The following is an 18200-nucleotide window of genomic DNA, read 5'->3' as shown; positions in this document are numbered from 1 at the left end:
TCTAAACTTGTGTTTATCTGTAAATATCTTAATTTCGCCTTCATATTTCAGAGAGAGTTTTGCTGGATATATGATCCTTGGCTGGCAGTTTTTCTCCTTCAGTGCTCTGTATATGTCGTCCCATTCCCTTCTTGCCTGCATGGTTTCTGCTGAGTAGTCTGAACTTATTCTTATTGATTCTCCCTTGAAGGAAACCATTCTTTTCTCCCTGGCTGCTTTTAAAATTTTCTGTTTATCTTTGGTTTTGGCGAGTTTGATGATAATATGTCTTGGTGTTTTTCTTTTTGGATCAATCTTAAATGGGGTTCGATGAGCATCTTAGATAGATATCCTTTCGTCTTTCATGATGTCAGGGAAGTTTTCTGCCAGGAGTTCTTCAACTATTTTCTCTGTGTTTTCTGTCCCCGCTCCCTGTTCTGGGACTCCAATCACCTGCAGGTTATCCTCCTTGATAGGGTCCCACATGATTCTTAGGGTTTCTTCATTTTTTTTAATTCTTTTATCTGATTTTTTTTCAGCTATGTTGATGTTGATTCCCTGGTCCTCCAGATGTCCCAGTCTGCATTCTAATTGCTCGAGTCTGCTCCTCTGACTTCCTATTGCGTTGTCTAATTCTGTAATTTTATTGTTAATCTTTTGGATTTCTACATGTTGTCTCTCTATGGATTCTTGCAACTTATTAATTTTTCCACTATGTTCTTGAATAATCTTTTTGAGTTCTTCAACAGTTTTATCAGTGTGTTCCTTGGCTTTTTCTGCAGTTTGCCTTATTTCATTTATGGTGTCTTGAAGCATTCTGTAAATTAGTTTTTTATATTCTGTATCTGATAATTCCAGGATTGTATCTTCATTTGGGAAAGATTTTGATTCTTTTGTTTGGGGGGTTGGAGAAGCTGTCATGGTCTGCTTCTTTAAGTGGTTTGATATGGATTGTTGTCTCCGAGCCATCACTGAGAAACTAGTTTTTCCAGAAAATCTGCTAAAAAAAAACTGCAGTCAGATCCCTATCAGAGTTCTCCCTCTGGCTCAGGCTATTCGGATGTTAATGAAGCCGCCTGGGGAGGGTGGGGGAGGGAACAGAGAGATAGGAGAGTAGCACCTCAGAATATAGCCAGAGTTGCTTATCTTGCTTGGAATGACTATTATATCTGAGATTCCCGCAGGGCGCGTCGCCTATGTGTCCTGGCTGTGTGGAGATTGCCCCTGGGGGGTCTGGCCCGCTGGAGTCAAGGTCAGATCCTCTGCTTCCAGCCCCACGCCCGGCGTCAAGGCTCCCCTACTGGGATGGTGCACTCTCAACTCCAAAGTCAGTCGCTGCCTCCCAGGGACTTCTCGTCCCTCCAGCCGCGTTGCCGTGCCGCCTCCGCGAACCAGTTGGGCCGCCTCCCGGGGTTCAGGTGGGTGGAGCAGCTCCCCATGGTTGTGCCGTGACCGAGTGTCCCGGCTGGAACGCTGTTCTCCCCACTCCAATACCAGTCACTGCCTCCTGGGGACTTCTACCAGCTGCGTCGAACGCCGCCCGCGCGACCCAACTGGGCCCCCTCCCGGGGTTAGTTTAGGTGGGTGGAGCAGCTCTCCGTGTTTATGCCGTACCTGCGTCCAGTCCAAATCCCGGCGGGACGGTTCCCTGGCTGGGACGCTGCTCTCCCTGTTCCAAGACCAGTCACTGCCTCCCGGGGACTTCTTCTACCGGCTGCGTCCCACGCCGCCCGCGGAACCGGTGGTCCCCCTCCTGGGGTTAGTTCACGGGGGTGGAGCAGCTCTCTGTGCTTGTGCCGTACCTGACTGGTACGCTGGCCCCAGGCTCTGAAAACAATCGCTGCTTCCCCGTATTAGTTCGTTCTCTGTCTCTAAATCTGTGTTTTTTGTTCAGGGTTCGTAGATTGTTATGTACGTGATCGAATCACTTGTTTTTCCGTGTCTTTGTTGTAAGAGGGATCCGAGGTAGCGTTTGCCTAGTCCGCCATCTTGGCTCCGCCCCCATTATTTCCTCTTTGATGTTCTTTTTGTTGATGTAGAGGAATCCAAGTGATTTTTCTTTGTTTATCTTATAACCTGAGACTCTGCCAAACTCTTCTATTAGTTTCAGTAGTTTTCTGGAGGATTCCTTAGGGTTTTCTGTGTATAAGATAAAGTCATCTGCAAATAGAGATAATTTTACTTCCTCCTTGCCAATCCGGATGCCCTTTATTTCTTTGTCTAGCCTAATTGCTCTGGCTAGGACCTCTAGCACAATGTTGAATAAGAGCAGTGATAAAGGGCATCCTTGTCTGGTTCCTGTTCTTAAGGGAAATGCTTTCAGGCTCTCTCCATTTAGAGTGATGTTGGCTGTTAGCTTTGTATAGATGCCCTTTATTATGTTGAGGAATTTTCCTTCAGTTCCTATTTTGGTAAGAGTTTTTATCATAAATGGGTGTTGGACTTTGTCAAATGCCTTTTCTGCATCAATTGATAAGATCATGTGGTTTTTGTCTTTTGTTTTATGTATATGGTGGATTACATTAATGGTTTTTCTAATATTAAACCAGCCTTGCACACCTGGTATAAATCCCACTTGGTCATGGTAGATTATTTTTTTGATATGTTGTTGAATTCTATTGGCTAGAATTTTGTTGAGGATTTTTGCATCTATGTTCATGAGGGATATAGGTCTGTAATTTTCTTTTTTTGTGATGTCTTTACCTGGTTTTGGTATCAGGGAAATGGTGGCTTCATAGAATGAGTTAGGTAGTATTCTGTCATTTTCTATACTTTGAAATACCTTTAGTAGTAGTGGTTTTCTGAAAGTTTGGTAGAACTCTGCAGTAAAGCCATCCAGGCCAGGGTTTTTTTTTTTATTGGGAGTTTTTGGATTACCGTTTCAATCTCTTTTTTTGTTATGGGTCTATTTAGTTGTTCTACTTCTGATTGTGTTAATTTAGGTAGGTAGTGTTTTTCCAGGAATTCATCCATTTCGTCTAGGTTTGCAAATTTGTTAGAGTACAATTTTTCATAATAATCTGATAGGATTCTTTTAATTTCAGTTGGGTCTGTTGTGATGTGGCCCATCTCATTTCTTATTTGGGTTATTTGTTTCCTGTATTTCTTTAGTCAGTCTGGCCAGTGGTTTATCCATTTTGTTAATTTTTTCAAAGAACCAGCTTTTGGCTTTGTTAATTCTTTCAATTGTTTTTCTGTTCTCTGATTCATTTAGTTCAGCTCTAATTTTTATTATTTGTTTTCTTCTGGTGCCTGATGGATTCTTTTGTTGCTCACTTTCTATTTGTTCAAGTTGTAGGGACAGTTCTCTGATTTTGGCTCTTTCTTCTTTTTGTATGTGTGCATTTATCGATATAAATTGGCCTCTGAGCACTGCTTTTGCTGTGTCCCAGAGGTTTTGATAGGAAGTATTTTCATTCTCGTTGCATTCTATGAATTTCTTTAAAAAAAAACCAGAAAACCTGAATTTCTTTATTCCCTCCTTAATGTCTTCTATAACCCAGTCTTTTTTCAGCAGGGTATTGTTCAGTTTCCAAGTATTTGATTTCTTTTCCCTAATTTTTCTGTTATTGATTTCCAGTTTTATGGCCTTGTGGTCGGAGAAGATGCTTTGTAATATTTCGATGTTTTGGATTCTGCAAACGTTTGTTTTATGACCTAATATGTGGTCTATTTTAGAGAATGTTCCATGTGCACTAGAAAAAAAAGTATACTTTGCAGCAGTTGGGTGGAGAGTTCTGTATAAGTCAATGAGGTCAAGTTGGTTGATTGTAGTTATTAGGTCTTCCGTGTTTCTATTGAGGTTCTTACTGGATGTCCTGTCCTTCTCCGAAAGTGGTGTGTTGAAGTCTCCTACTATAATTGTGGAGGTGTCTATCTCACTTTTCAGTTCTGTTAAAATTTGTTTTATGTATCTTGCAGCCCTGTCATTGGGTGCATAAATATTTAATATGATTTTATCTTCCTGGTTAATTGTCCCTTTTATCATTATGTAGTGTCCTTCTTTATCTTTTGTGGTGGATTTATATTATCAATTTTTAAAGACTGTTTTTTTCTGAAAATAAGAAATGTTCTTCTATATTTGAGGTCCTCGTTCTCTCTCTATCCATCATGGGTCTATAGAAAAGAAAAAAAGATCACCCTTACCATATTTGGCGTACCACATTTTTAAGAACATAAAATGATAACATAGTTTATATTACATTTCGTGATTCAGATTCTTGTTACAGACAATTATTACACAGTATTTTAGAGGAAAGGAGCCCTGGCAGCACAGCAATTAACTATTTGACTGCTATCCGAAAGGTCAGCAATTCAAATCCACCAGCTGCTCTGCAGGAGAAAAGACCTGGCTATCTGCTCTTGTAAAGATTACAGCCTAGAAAAGCCTATGGAGCAGTTCTTCTCTGTCAGATAGAGTTGCTATGAGTCAAAATGGAGTTGATCGCACACGACAACGACATTATAGAAGTAGCAATTAGAGATTAGGCTCAATCTATACAACATATGTTAAACAGCACCTTATTTGTTATTTACACACACACATACATTTATAAATATGTGTATTTTTGCTCTAAATAAAAGTATAGTTCTCTGGTCATACAGATATTAGGGATAGGGAAGATTACTATGCTGAGTACATAGTTTTTATAGATATTTAATGATATTTGTTGATTGAATGGATATATGAGATAAGGTGTTATAAAACATTAGAATTTGTAATATAACATAGTCATATATTTATAATTTTTAATGTTTCCATGAAAAAATATGCAAGACTCTCATTTATTTACTTACGTAGTGTATTTTAAACATTAAATTGTGTGCTCAGTAAAAAGAAAAATAAACTGTAGTTTACCATCTTGTCTCATATTATTAGACTATTGTAACAATAAAAACATCAAAAGTTTTAAACCAAATTATTAATGTAACAGCCTTTTTTTTACTTTCTTGTTATAATATTGAAAAGATCTAGTGTTATTGTTTAATAATTATTTAGAATTCTTATGACTAGACCCACCAAACCCAGTGCTGTCTAGAAAAGACTGTCTAAATACAGATAATCAAGGACTGACTGTAGTGACTTTAAAAAATTAACATAGAAATCCTTAAGTAAAATGTCTAATGATTTTATTCTCTAATAGTTATATGTCTTTATTAGAAAATAAAATCTCCCCACTATCTAAAATCAAGAGAATTTGCAAGGAATTATAATTCATCACTGAGGATAAGCTAAATTGTGTTTATGTTTTTGGGTAGAAGTAGAGATCCTTAAGGAGTGACAGGAAACCCTGGTGGCATAGCGGTTAAGTGCTGTGGCTGCTAACCAAATGGTTGGCAGTTTGAGTCCACCAGGCGCTCCTTGGAAATTCTGTGGGGCAGTTCTACTCTGCCCTATAGGGTCGCTGTGAGTCGAAATCAACTCCACGGCAACAGATTTGGGTTTTTTTTTTTTTTTTTTTTTTTGGTGAGGAGTAACAGCCTTGTTTGGATTAAGTGTAATGGAAGAAGTTTCCTCAGACCTGCTTAACCATTGCTTTCCACAGTAATACTACACAAGGGATCTTTTCATTTACATTTACCTGGCCAAAGCCATTGCAAAACTATATCTCAAAGACAGAATCAAGATACATATATTAATTATAGCCATTACCAAGCAGAAGCAATGAGCAGGTAATAGTGACATAGACTATTCTAAAAAGTTGAAGATTTAAAATATATATATATTAATTCCTGCAGAAGAAAGATTCTTCTGTGACACTGGTGTTATGTTTGGGCAGTGCCAATTCTTAACTGCCAATGATCATTTTTAACCAAGCATCTTTTTGTTACTACAGTAGCAAAATATTCCCTTTGATGCAGACCAACCTAAAATCTTTATGTATTGATAGCCTTAGTTTCTCAGGCTCCTGAATATAGTCTTCAGTAAAAAAAAGTCAAAGATGGGCAGTGAGATACAGAATTAAAAGAAGTGAGGATTTAAGAACATGCCTTATATCTAAGTGATTTAGTTGTTTAAATAAAGCTTAAAAATAAAATTTTTCATCTATAAGCATTTGACCTTAAAAGGTATCTCCTTATATCTCATCTCTGAGATCTGTCACACAAGCTAAGGCCAAAACAAGTAGGCTGTCTGCCTCCACTTTGTTACCTAATACTGCTAATGCAGATAAAATGGCTCCCCTAAGCAGAAATCAAACATATCCTGCCAAGCTTAAGGTAGAAACCTACACCATGATCAGATCAGCATGATAGTGCTTCAGAACTTGGGTGTATTGATAATATCGTGTTTCTTTTTTATGTACTTGCTGAACACATTTGTGAGGACAGATGGGAAACCAAGGAGCTCCTTTTAATGTTGAAATGTCATTTTGAAGTTAACATCTAAGAGATGCTATGAATTTTGGAGTCTTTGTGAGGGGGAAAAGGTGAATGATGGAAACTATTTAAGGATAATATTATTCATTTATTACCAGTTTAGTTAAAACACATGTACTTTACAAGGAATATTTTTTAGTTTAACTGAAATAAATGGGTGTGTTCTATTATGAAGACCTTTTATGTTTTTGAAATCTTTTATCCGTAGCTCTTTAAAGTTTATTTATTGTTACCCACTTAGTTTTAGCAAGCTATACATACTCTAAAATAAAATACTTATGGTTCCATTTTTAAAATTGAACACTTATAATTATATGAAATCTGATGTTGTCTATAAGCTCTCTCCAAACTCAGAATCTCCCCAAGAGACGAAATTCACTCGTAGTCACTACCTTTTTTGTTGTTGTTGTTTAGTCACTACCTATCCCATTTTGAACAGTGTGATATTTTTTATTATAGAATAAATCTAAAATTTTATGGGGAGATTTGTTTCCCTTTCTGGTTTTATGATTTCCTTTCAAAAGAACTTGAAAATTCCTCCTCAGTAGATAATTATAAAAAGATAATTATAGGCAGGGAAAATTAAGTTGCAACAGAAAAAGCAGACACAACTTAGATTTTTGTTACTCTTATTCAGAAGAGCTTATGATAAATACTTCAAATAAGTTAACCTAGTTATCCAGTCATCTCTAAGAAGAAAGAATAATAGATTATATTTGCATTTTTGCAGATGGACTAATTGAGAAACATGGCAATTACGTAGCTTGTCCGAGTTCATGAGTTGATTGGTAAAGCTAGAATTAAAACCCAGGCCTCTTGAATCTTTCTAGTAAATTATTTAACCTCAATTGGCTTAAAAAGGTTTCAAAAAGTTGTATAATCAATCCATTCTACAAGCATTCTTTCAAGATCTGTTTTATCAGGATCTGGAAATACAAAAACAAGTAAGACATGGTGCTTTATATTATGGTATTGTTCCAGCTGGCAGGAGGAGGAAGTAAATCAAAATAATGATAGAAAATTTTAACAGAGTGAGACAGGTGCCCAGTAGTGGCCCAGTGTGCTGTGTGCATATAGCGAAAGGAGTGACTATTTCTACCAGGAAGCATTCTGTTGAAATTGTTTGATAGCTCCACTGGCTTTGCTTTCAGAAATATCAGCTTAATTTTCTATGATCATAATGGGTTATAAGCACAGCTGTTAGCTGTACTGAACTAATTATTTCAATATTGATAATTACCTGTTAGGTAAAACAATTACATACTTAGATACATACTTAGGAAGATCTTCTGGAAAGCAGTTGAAGGAATTGCATTTTATCCAGTGTGAAAAAAAATTAAGTGACACTTAATAACAACAGTTCATGATTTGCACTGGTGTAGCAAGCTTAAGTGTCTAAATATGCACCTAGAACTCCGTGTTTTTCTTCACTTGTGTGGCTGATTCTATATTTGAAGTATCATCTTGAATTCCCAGATTACTGAATTTTTTTTCCCTTAGTGCTTTAGCAACATGAAATAACCACAGTATTATATTATGCCATCATTTTATTTAGAAAGAATTACAGTTGTCATAACTACATTATTATAAAAACACTACATATTGTTCTGTTTTACATAAAGAAATCTCTTTTGCTGAAGTTCAACCCGTGAAGTATTAATCAGGGAATTATATATCTAGTTGCGCAGTTGAAGATAGTGAGCATCATTAATATGACAAAATACAGTGAGACTCCTGCCAGTCAGAAATATTTGATTTAAGAATGGTGCGATCCAGCTTTCTACCACGTGCCTGTAAAGATGTGTCTCCTTTTCCCTCCGAAAACCAAGTGGAGACAGTCCTAGGCTGATAGATTAACTGGAGAAACCACTTAACTCAAAACATCTCTTTCTTACTACTTCCTTCCAGAGTCTTTTACGCTTTTATGGCTCGCGGTCTTATGATTTCACGTGAGGCCATCTCTGAGAAATATGCACACATCACTATGAACTTTGTCTCACACCATTATCCTCAACTTCTTGCCCAGTTTCCTCAGACATATTACTACTCCCTCTTTCTTTCTTGTTCCTCTTCCTATTTCACTATCCCTTTCTTTGTTCTATGGCAACCCAGAAGTGACCTTAATTATGGCTCAAAATCATCTTTTGTAAGTAATAGTCACGAAATTCTAAATTAGTTTTTGTAATGTAATTTTCAAACTTACAATGACAGAGCAAATTGAGTCTTAGTTAAATTTGGCAAATTTTCTAGAAACAGAGAAGGAAGTTAATGCAAAATTTCAAATGAGTTATTTTCATTATAATTTTGTGCTAAGTCATAAAATTTAATATGATAACTTGCTGGATTTTTAATAATTATGAACTGAAAATTTTTATATGTACTTAATTTATATTAAGGCAGTAAAAACCAAATATTTATAAAGTAGTAGCTATCCAAAAGCAGCTTATTAATTATTAGTTTTAGGCCCATACGGCTAGTGAGAAGACACAGCTCTTTTAGGATATCATGGCCTGTTCGTATATCGTTCGTATATTGTTCGTATATCGTTTGACTTAAAAGAGAATGTATATTTACCTGTTAGAAGTGGAATAGAACCATTATACAGTTGGAAAGTGATCTATTTAAATAGGCTTCATTGAGCAAGTCATATTTAAAGTGAAACTATAGGATGAGAATCAACTAGCCAAGGTATGGAATAGAGCACACAGTCAGTACAGAGGAAAAAGCATGTACATGTGAGAAAGCTTAATAGAGGAAAAACCTGTGGCCTAGAGTGAAATAAGGGAAGTGTGATAAGACTAAAAAGGATTCAAGTGGCAGACCCTAAAGGAGTTGAGATTTTATTTAAAGTGCGGTGTTGTTGTTAATTGCTGTCAAGTCTGCTCCAGCTCATGGCAACCTTATACATAACAGAATGAAACATTACCAAGTCCTATACCATCCACTATCTGTCTGTTATATTGTGGTGACTTGTATGATGCCGGAAGCTATGACACCAGTATTTGGAATACCAACAGGGTCATCCATGGAGGACTGGTTTCAATGGAACTTTCAGACGAAGACTAGGACGAAAAGGCTGGCAATCTATGCCCAAAAATTAGTCAATGAAAACCGTATGAATCACAACAGACTATTGTCTGATAAGGTTCTGGAAAGTGAGCCCATCGGTTGGAAGGCACTATACACACTAGCTCCAGCAATGGACTAAAGTACAATAGTGTGCCATTAAAAACTTATTAGACAAGGGAGTGACATCATGAAATTTATATTTTTAAGGGATAATTCTGGCTGCTGAGTGGTAAATAGTTGGATAGGGAAAGTAGAAGGAGCAGGGGGGGCCAGTCCATGCAGTGATCTAGATTTGGAGACACAGGTAGATTTGTAGAATTAGGCTTGGAAAGACGAGAATGCTCTCTCTTCTGATACTCCTTTTTTCTTGGTGGAATATAAGGCAGACATCATCAGCTAAAAGAGAGATGGGCTTTCAGGTGGGAAATATGAAGAATGAGGAAAATAACAGTCAATATGGAAAGCAAGTGGACTTATCATTAAACATTGTATTGTGTCCAAAGTAGGTGTCCGTGAATTTATGGTGTTATCAAAATACCCACTGGTTTGATTTTCTCTAATAAGTCTTGACTACTTGTTGATATTCAAGGCACTAAAAGAAGACAGATGGTTGAGTTTATCTATGGTGGTCTGACCCATAGATCTTTTCATTCTTATTTATCATCTAATGTATTTGTCTTAGTTATCTAGTACTGCTATAACAGAAATACCACAAGTGGGCTTACACAAACAGACATTTATTTTCTCACGTTTTGGGAGGCAAAATGTTTGAATTCAGGGTCCCGGCTCTGGGTAAAGTCTTTCTCTGTCAGCTCTGGAGGAAGATCCTTTTCTCTTTGAGCTTCAGCTTCTATGCAGTCTTCATGTGGTTTAGCATCTCTCTTCCCCCATCTTTCCCTGCTCCCTTGCTTGTTTAATCTCTTTTATATCTCAAAAGAGATTGACTCAAGACACACCCTACACTAATCCTGTCTCGTTAACATAACAAAGACAATCCATTCCCAAATGGGATTATAAGCAAAGGCATCCAAACCAAAACCCAAACCCCCGCCTTCAAGTTGATTCCAACTCTTAGTGACTCTATAGGACAGAGTAGAACTGCCCCATAGGGTGTTCAAGGAGCAGCTGGTGGATTGGAACTGACGTTTTTTTGGTTAGCAGCTGAGCCCTTAACCACTGTGCCACCAGGGCTCCTGCATAGGCATGGAGGTTATCATTTATAACACATATTTTGGGGAGGATACAATTCAATCCATAACATTCTACTGTTTGGCCCCCCAAAATTCATGCCCTTTCCACATGCAAAACACATTTACCCCATCATATCATCCTAAAAGTTTTACATCAACTCCAAGTCTAAAATCTCATCTTCTGAATCATCTACATCAAATATGAGCATATTTCATCCTGGGGCAAAATTCCTCTTCATCTGTGAACTTGTGAAATCTAGACTACAAGGTATCTGTTTCGAAGGTACAATAGTGGAACATGCACAAGGTAGACATTTCCATTGCAAATGGGAGAAAGTGGAGGGAAAGAAGGGAAAACAGGCACCAAGCAAGTCCAAAACTCAGCAGAACAATTTACATTAGCTCTCAATGCTTCAGAATAATCCTCTGTTCTCTGAGACCATCTGGGGAATGGCTCCACTCTCCAGACTTTAGGTATTGGCCACGCTCTCTGGATAAGGTGGAGACCCCATGGCCATGGGCTTCAGCTCTGCCTTCCAGGTCCACTGGGATGGCAACTTTACTCTCTTTACTTTGTTTAGCCCCATTCTCCTATTTTATCTGAGTGGCAACCCCACCCCCCCAGCACTGACAGGCCCCATTCTTCAGACCCTTGGGCATGGCAGCCCCGCCCCCTCAGCTTTGGGTGGTGGCCCCATCCTCTTGGTCAGACTGAATGGCAGCCCACACTCTGGAACTGAGTTGGTGAAGATCTGACTCTTTGAAACCTTGGGAAGCTGTGGCTCTACCCATTAACACCCCAGAGGCTGTGGCCCCACCCTTTTAGACCAAGGCAGGTCTGTTTCCTGTGCTCCTTCCAACAGTTCTGCTGAACTCTGAACTCCTCCAGGGATGGTTCTTTTTTTTTTTGGAGGGGGCAGCAAAACAGATGTAGCTTCTTTGGCTTGTTTCCTGACTATAGAATCCCAAAAGGCAGACAGCATTCTTTCCTTTCATTCTTTCTGTGTCCCTTTTAGTCTAAGTTGATGGGTTTTCTGCTGTGTTAGTTGGTTTGATCCGTCAGCCACAGGCTTAATCTCTTTAATAAAAGATTGTCTAGCCAAGTCCTTAGTGAAAATTCTAGTACGTGTGTCCTTAGTTTGTACAACAGAATTTTCCAAATCTTTATAAGTTTTGTTTTCATTTTTCACAGTTCATTTTTAAGTCCTTCTCTTTCTTCTCGCATTTTACTATAATTAGCAAGGAGATACCACACAGCCTCTTTAAGATTTTGCTTAGAAATCTCCTCAGCCAGATATCAAAGTTCATCACTTACAAGTTTACCTTCCAGCAAACATTTGAACATAATTCAGACAAGTTCTTTGCTACTGCAGTTGTCCAATCACGTATTCATCATTTTCTTTTAAATCCTCACCAGAAGCACATTTGATGTCCACATTTCTAGAAACATTCTGTGCTGGCACCATGTGTATTCTCTAAGACAATAGAAACTTTGTCTATAGCTCTCCTCACTTTCTTCTGAGCCCTTACCAGAACTGACATCCATAATTCTACCAACAGTCTTCAGAGCAATTTTTTACTATTAGGCACCTTAAAATGCTTCCATCCTGCACCCATTACCAATACCAAAACCACTTCTACATTGTAGGTATGTGTCTGTTAGAGAAGCTCCCCCAGTTCTCAGTATCAAATTCCATCTTAGTTCTCTAGTGCTGCTATAACAGAAATACCACAAGTGGGTGGCTTTAACAAGCCAAGATTTATTTTCTCACAGTCTCATTAATGTAACAAAGACAACCCATTCCCAAATGGTATTATAACCACAGGTTATGATTTACAGCACATATTTTGGGGGGACACAGTTCAATCCATAACAGTATTTCATCAGTTTTCAAGAGTATAACTATATTCTCTATTATTGCATAAACTTTATGAGCTTTAAAATGTTTGAGAATGTAATTTACTCCTAAAATACTATAATACAGATACCTGTTTATCAATTTCAGATTAGGTTAGAAGCTAGAGTCTATGATGTTTGTGTGGCTGGTTGTGATATAGTATATTCCTTAGTGTTCTTTATATGAGATGTTCCAAATATGTATGTTATCCTTATATGCACTAAAGTGGATCCATGTTCAGGAGGAAGAAGTACAAGAAAAGCACAGTGTTTGAATCTAATTCTTAAATAAGCAAAGTATTTATTGTATTCTGAAATGAGTTAACCTTTCTTAAGGTAAAATTTGTGGTCACAGAATTAAGGTTGATAAGTTTTAACCTGATATATTGAAGAGGCTATCGACCTCGTCAAATGATTGAATAAGCAGTTTATTATTTACTGGGAAGTTTTAGTTATTATTTTATATTATATCCATAGACAGTAGGTTATCAAAAACAGAGTTCATAGTGGTAGTATAGGAAATCTTCAGTGTTTACGGACTGTTAGGTTTGTAACTATAAAGCATTTTCCTACATTTTTTTTCCAACGATGCGGCCACATATATATGATATTTTGTTGTTTAACCTAGGGATTCACAAAATTGATTTCTGGGTGGGCATTTTTTGGTGTATCAAATTAATTTACAGACTGCTGCTTTAAAAAAAAATTAGACTGGTTTTCTGGTGTTAAACAGTATCAGGGACTAAAGAATAAGAATTGGTACTTTATCCCATTTGATAAATATTGATACATTATATTCCAAAGGAAAAGCTATTATTTTAGTTCATGATGGTCTGCTATGGAAATAAATAAATATGGTTTCTTACATATCTAGAAACTTTCATAATAAAACCTTGGTACTTAAGGATCCCAAATGCTACTGTCTTTTTTTCCATCCAGAATGTAGCAACTTATGTTTCTTCTCTAAGCAGAGTTATATAGAAGGCCAAATGTACCAGGGCTTTATATTGAATTATAGTATATTATTTGAGCTATATATCTTTAGAAGTTAAAGGAGTGCACCAGAGATTCTGTTATTAGGTCAAACCATTTCATGGATAATTAATATCCTATCAAACGGGATAGTATGAGAAGCTTTTACCTGTTTTAAAAACCAAATAATATACCTTTCATGAATATAAAACAGTACCATTGAAGAAAGCATGTTCAATATTATTGACTTTATTAGAAAAGAGACACTGGACTATGAAAGTTACACAAACACAGTACCTCTTTCCACTACCACCACCACCATTCCCATTTTACCTCTGATTCTCCATTTGGAAATTTGTCACCATTTTCATTGTTAATAGTGAGATTACACTTCAGTTTATTTTCTAAAAATTCTGTGCATACATGATAGATTCTTATCATTCCAGGAAGAAGCTCTACTTCTGATGTACTAGACATACACAAGCCTCCATTCTCTCATCAGACTTTTCTTAACAAAGGGCTTAGTAAATCTATGGGATTTCTGTCCATCAGAGACACACAAGATGAGGAAGATTATTTCAAGGACATTTCATCACATAATAATTCTGGACACGAAGATTCTGAAAATACCTGTTCCCCTTACCAGTTTAAAACTAGTACAGAAAAAAAAGTTACCTCAAGCATTGGTGTACTTCCCAAGAAGAAGATTTGGGCTTCATCCACGGACCTGCTTTGCACAACTGACAGAGATTCACTTTCTGGAGAGACTGGCAGATACCAGCGCTGTCCGTCTGAGGCAGTAACAGTGCGGACTTCAACTGCTCCTAGAAAAAAGGAGGCAAGATACTCAGATGGAAGCATAGCCTTGGATATCTTCGGCCCTCAGAAAATGGATCCAATGTACCACACACGAGAATTGCCCACCTCTTTAGCAATATCAAGTGCTTTGGACCGAATCCGAGAGAGGCAGAAGAAACTTCAGGTTCTGAGAAAAGCCATGAATGTAGAAGGTTAGTAATTTTGTGTGTGTCTGAAAGAGAATTGAATTGAAATATTTAAAGTTGCCTTTTGAAATAAAGAAGGGTTAAACCATTCTATAGTCTTATTTCCACTGCAAAACCTTTGTACTCAGGTTAAACAGTCTTTTCTTCTCTGAATTTCTATTCTGCCTTCCACCAAAACCCTAATCAAAGCTCACTGCTTCCACAAAGTCATCCCAACTAAATATACCCAAACCAGTCGTTTTATAATTCTCTCAATATTATAGATGGTATACTTTTAAATTCTAATGTTCTCAAGGAGTCTCTGGGTGGCACAAATAGTTAAGCACTCAATTACTGGCTAAAAGGTTGATGGTTTGAACCCACCTGGAGGCTCCTTGGAAGGCAGGCCTGGTGATCTGTTCCCGAGAGGTCACAGCCTTGAAAACCCTGTGCAGCAGTTCTGCTCTGCACACGTGTAGTCGCTGTGAGTCAGAATTGACTCAGTGGGCAACTAAAAACAACGGAGACAAAACCGTGGTAAAAAAGCATAAACAAGTTCTAAATTGTAAGTTTTTCAAGGGTAGGAGCCATGTTTTCTATTTCCTTTGAGTCCTCCCCCACACCGCATATCGTGCACTGTCTAGTGGAAGGCTTCAGTAAATGACCAGTTCACAGAAACAAGAAGCAGTTTGGTGGAGAAGCATGGTGCTGCGGCAGTGATTCCCAAACCCCTGGCTTCAGCAAATTTGGGGGTATGACTCTTGATCTGCAATGAAGTTTCAAATCTATATTTTAAGACGGTAGTTTATGAACTTTAGAATCAGACAGCCTAGGTTTGAATTAGTTACTCCATTCAATAATTGGGCTTGATCTTTCCAAGTCTCGGCTACTTCATCTGTAAAATGAGCTTAATAAAAGTAGATTAGTTGGGTAACGGCTACGAAGTGATTAATAAATAGAGCTATTACATTATCAGTATGAGGAATATAAAGATGTGTATGAATGAGAAATTATTATTGTTTCAGGGCAAAGCTCTGCTTCAAAAACACCCAACTCACGTACAAAACTCAATATTTTCAATGGAATAAAATTATCTTCTAGAGATATGGATAGTGGTTACCTTTATGGTAGACAGATGGAAGAGAAAATAAAATAAGAAATAATTTTTAAGTTAATCCCGCTCTTGAAGATTAAATTCTATAACTGCCCCATGTTTCCTATAGAAGCCCTGTGACATAGCTGATTGAGGGGAACATTAAGGTGCTTTCTAAGTTCAAAGAGAGTAGTGACGTTATCGAGGTCAGGTTCACCTTTAAGGTGATTGTTCCAGTGCAATTTTGTTTTAATTACTCATAGATTGTCTTTAAAATAGTGTGCTGAAGATGTGTTACTTAAGTTTTATGTAGTTCTAGAGTTGAACATACCTCTCCACATTGTGCTTAATTTCTAGTGAAAGAAGCTTTGCAATTCTTTTTTTTTTTCAATTCAGGAATTGCAGATCATTGAAGTGTATGAAATTTTAAAGGAAATTGTTGACTAATTTTGTGGGTTTGTATGTAGCATGTGGGAAACCCTGGTGGTGTAGTGGTCAGCAGTTCAAATCCACCAGGTGCTCCTTGGAAACCCTATGGGGCAGTTCTACCCTGTCTTATAGGGTCGCTGTGAATCAGGGTCGACTCGGCGGCAACAGGTTACAGAACGTATTTTTTTTAAAAGATTAACTGCTTCTCTGAGATGGTTCTGTATCATCTTGATCTATATAAATATTCAAAGACAGAATATAGAAACTTAGAAATTTATCATATGCATGATTTCACTGTTAAACTCTAATTAGTAAGCTTTTGGAATTGTGGCAGCAAAGAGTAAGTACTTCCTGATCCTTCAAAAAAAAAAAAAATCTCCTTTCAGAAGTTGTATTTCATGTCTGTTTAGTGCTGTACAGCAGGCAGCATATGAATAACAATGTAGCCTGGCCCTCCTGTGAGCATCTTCATGGAGACATTTAGTGTAAAGAAATCTTGCTCATTGTGTAAAAAAAACAAAACTCTCAGTGATTCAAATAGATAAAACTATAATAGTCTCAGAATATAAATAGTAAAATGCATACCAACCTAAATGACTACTTCAAACTTTAAAAAGTTTGAGTAATATCTTCTCTTAAGATGTGAATATTGAAAGCAAAACCATAATTTCCAGTGTTCTCATGTATGATCTAGTTTTAGAAGATTCCTTGCCTTAATCTTTGATAAATTAATAGGAATATGGATTAGTGAAGTTTGAGGATTTTCTTTTACATTTGAGCCCCGGTTTGAGAGATAAACAGGAAAGAAATCATCCACTAATGAAAATGTATTTAATCCCTTAAATTATGCCATAATAGTCTATATATTTTGTTTCAATAGATGATTTTTTATGATGTCTGTAAAATGACCTGTAGGGTTGCTATGAGTTGGAATCGACACAACAGCAATGGGGTTTGGTTTTTTTGTTTTTTGCAGATGATCCTATTATCTTCCTAGGAAGTGCGTATGTTGGTTTTAAGGGAACTCACCTAGACAGCTTGTTTTCAAATCAGCATATGTATCTACAGAGAAGGATCATGTATAATCTTAGTAGAGCCTTATTTGTTGAAAATGGGAACTAGTTATGAAGCATAATTTTGAGATTTAGACATTTTTTATTTGTTAGAAGACATATAAAGAAAGGGAAAGCTTTCTTTTTAAAATAAAATAAGCCTTAAGCGGTTTGATATCAGGTGGTTTCTATCCTGAAACCTTTCTTGGCTATTAGGAGTTTTCAGAAGCATTTGTTCCCACACGAACCTACTTGTTTTTTTTCAAAGTATATTTCATAACCAAGTTAAACCAAAAAAACCTGAAAATGTTGGTTTATTAGGCAAATACTTACACCACCTTAAATAAACCTCCATTATTGTACAGTAACTTGCAAGTAATAATAAATTATATTTACTTTAGACTAAAAGCATTATTGGAAAGGAATGTTTGAGATTTGGAATTCAAAAGCAGGCATTCTTACTAGCTCTTTAGTTGAGTAACTTTCTGGTTTTGTGGTGTGCTGTCTTTTCCTAAAGGTGAGGTAATTATTTTACCTGTGCAAACAAAAGTACAGATTGCTAATATAAAGATTTTAGCTAGCATACAAAGAAAAAAAATGAATCGAAAATAATATAAATCCCATTTACCTCACGTAATTCTCATCAGAAGCAGGATCCACAAATCCCTTTTGTGTGTGATAAATGAAGCAGAACAGTGGATTGTTCCTCCTATGTTACTACTGTCCACATTTCATTGTATACATTTCTTCTTTGTAAATGTCAGTGTTTTAAAGCTTTTTAAAATACTAAGAATGCTCTGTACAATTTTTGTGATCTTAAAATTTGGCAGCTGCCACTGTTTATCAGTAATTTTAGAATTAGAAGGAGTCTTAAGAGTACTTGTTGTCTAAACATGCTCTTGGGCACGTACCCAGAATCACAGAAGTAGTTAATAGTAGAGTTCCCATCATGATTTCCAGAGTTCCAGTCTAAGGATTTCTCACTATATGTCACTTTCTAATTTTTTTTTTAAAGATTTGTCCCAGTGTTTATAGGCTTAATGTAACAAGCTTCAGAAAAGAAATTGCTAACTTTAAGTTTGTATTATTGGGGACGTGAGGAGAGTCAATGAACTAATAGGAGAGACAGTTGTCCTCTTTATCCTCAGACACATAGCC

The 18200-nt window shown here is 36.9% G+C and overlaps 1 protein-coding gene across 11 annotated transcripts in view; it reads left to right on the top strand.

Annotated features, from left to right (window-relative positions):
* Nucleotides 1–18200, top strand: part of PTPN13 (protein tyrosine phosphatase non-receptor type 13) — a 278545-nt gene that overhangs the window by 144628 nt on the left and 115717 nt on the right. For 10 of the 11 annotated variants that reach the window (XM_064285600.1, XM_064285598.1, XM_064285605.1 and 7 more), the window contains one exon: nt 13932–14495. The exons of the other annotated variant lie outside the window; for it this stretch is intronic. In XM_064285600.1, the coding sequence (XP_064141670.1) occupies nt 13932–14495 (564 nt within the window). The remainder of the gene's footprint in view (nt 1–13931; nt 14496–18200) is intronic. 11 annotated transcript variants of the gene reach the window in all.

Source organism: Loxodonta africana, chromosome 5 (assembly GCF_030014295.1).
Source record: "Loxodonta africana isolate mLoxAfr1 chromosome 5, mLoxAfr1.hap2, whole genome shotgun sequence".
In the NCBI taxonomy this organism is placed as follows: domain Eukaryota; kingdom Metazoa; phylum Chordata; class Mammalia; order Proboscidea; family Elephantidae; genus Loxodonta; species Loxodonta africana.
Note: the sequence above shows the minus strand (reverse complement) of the source record. Positions and strands in the feature narration are given on the sequence as shown.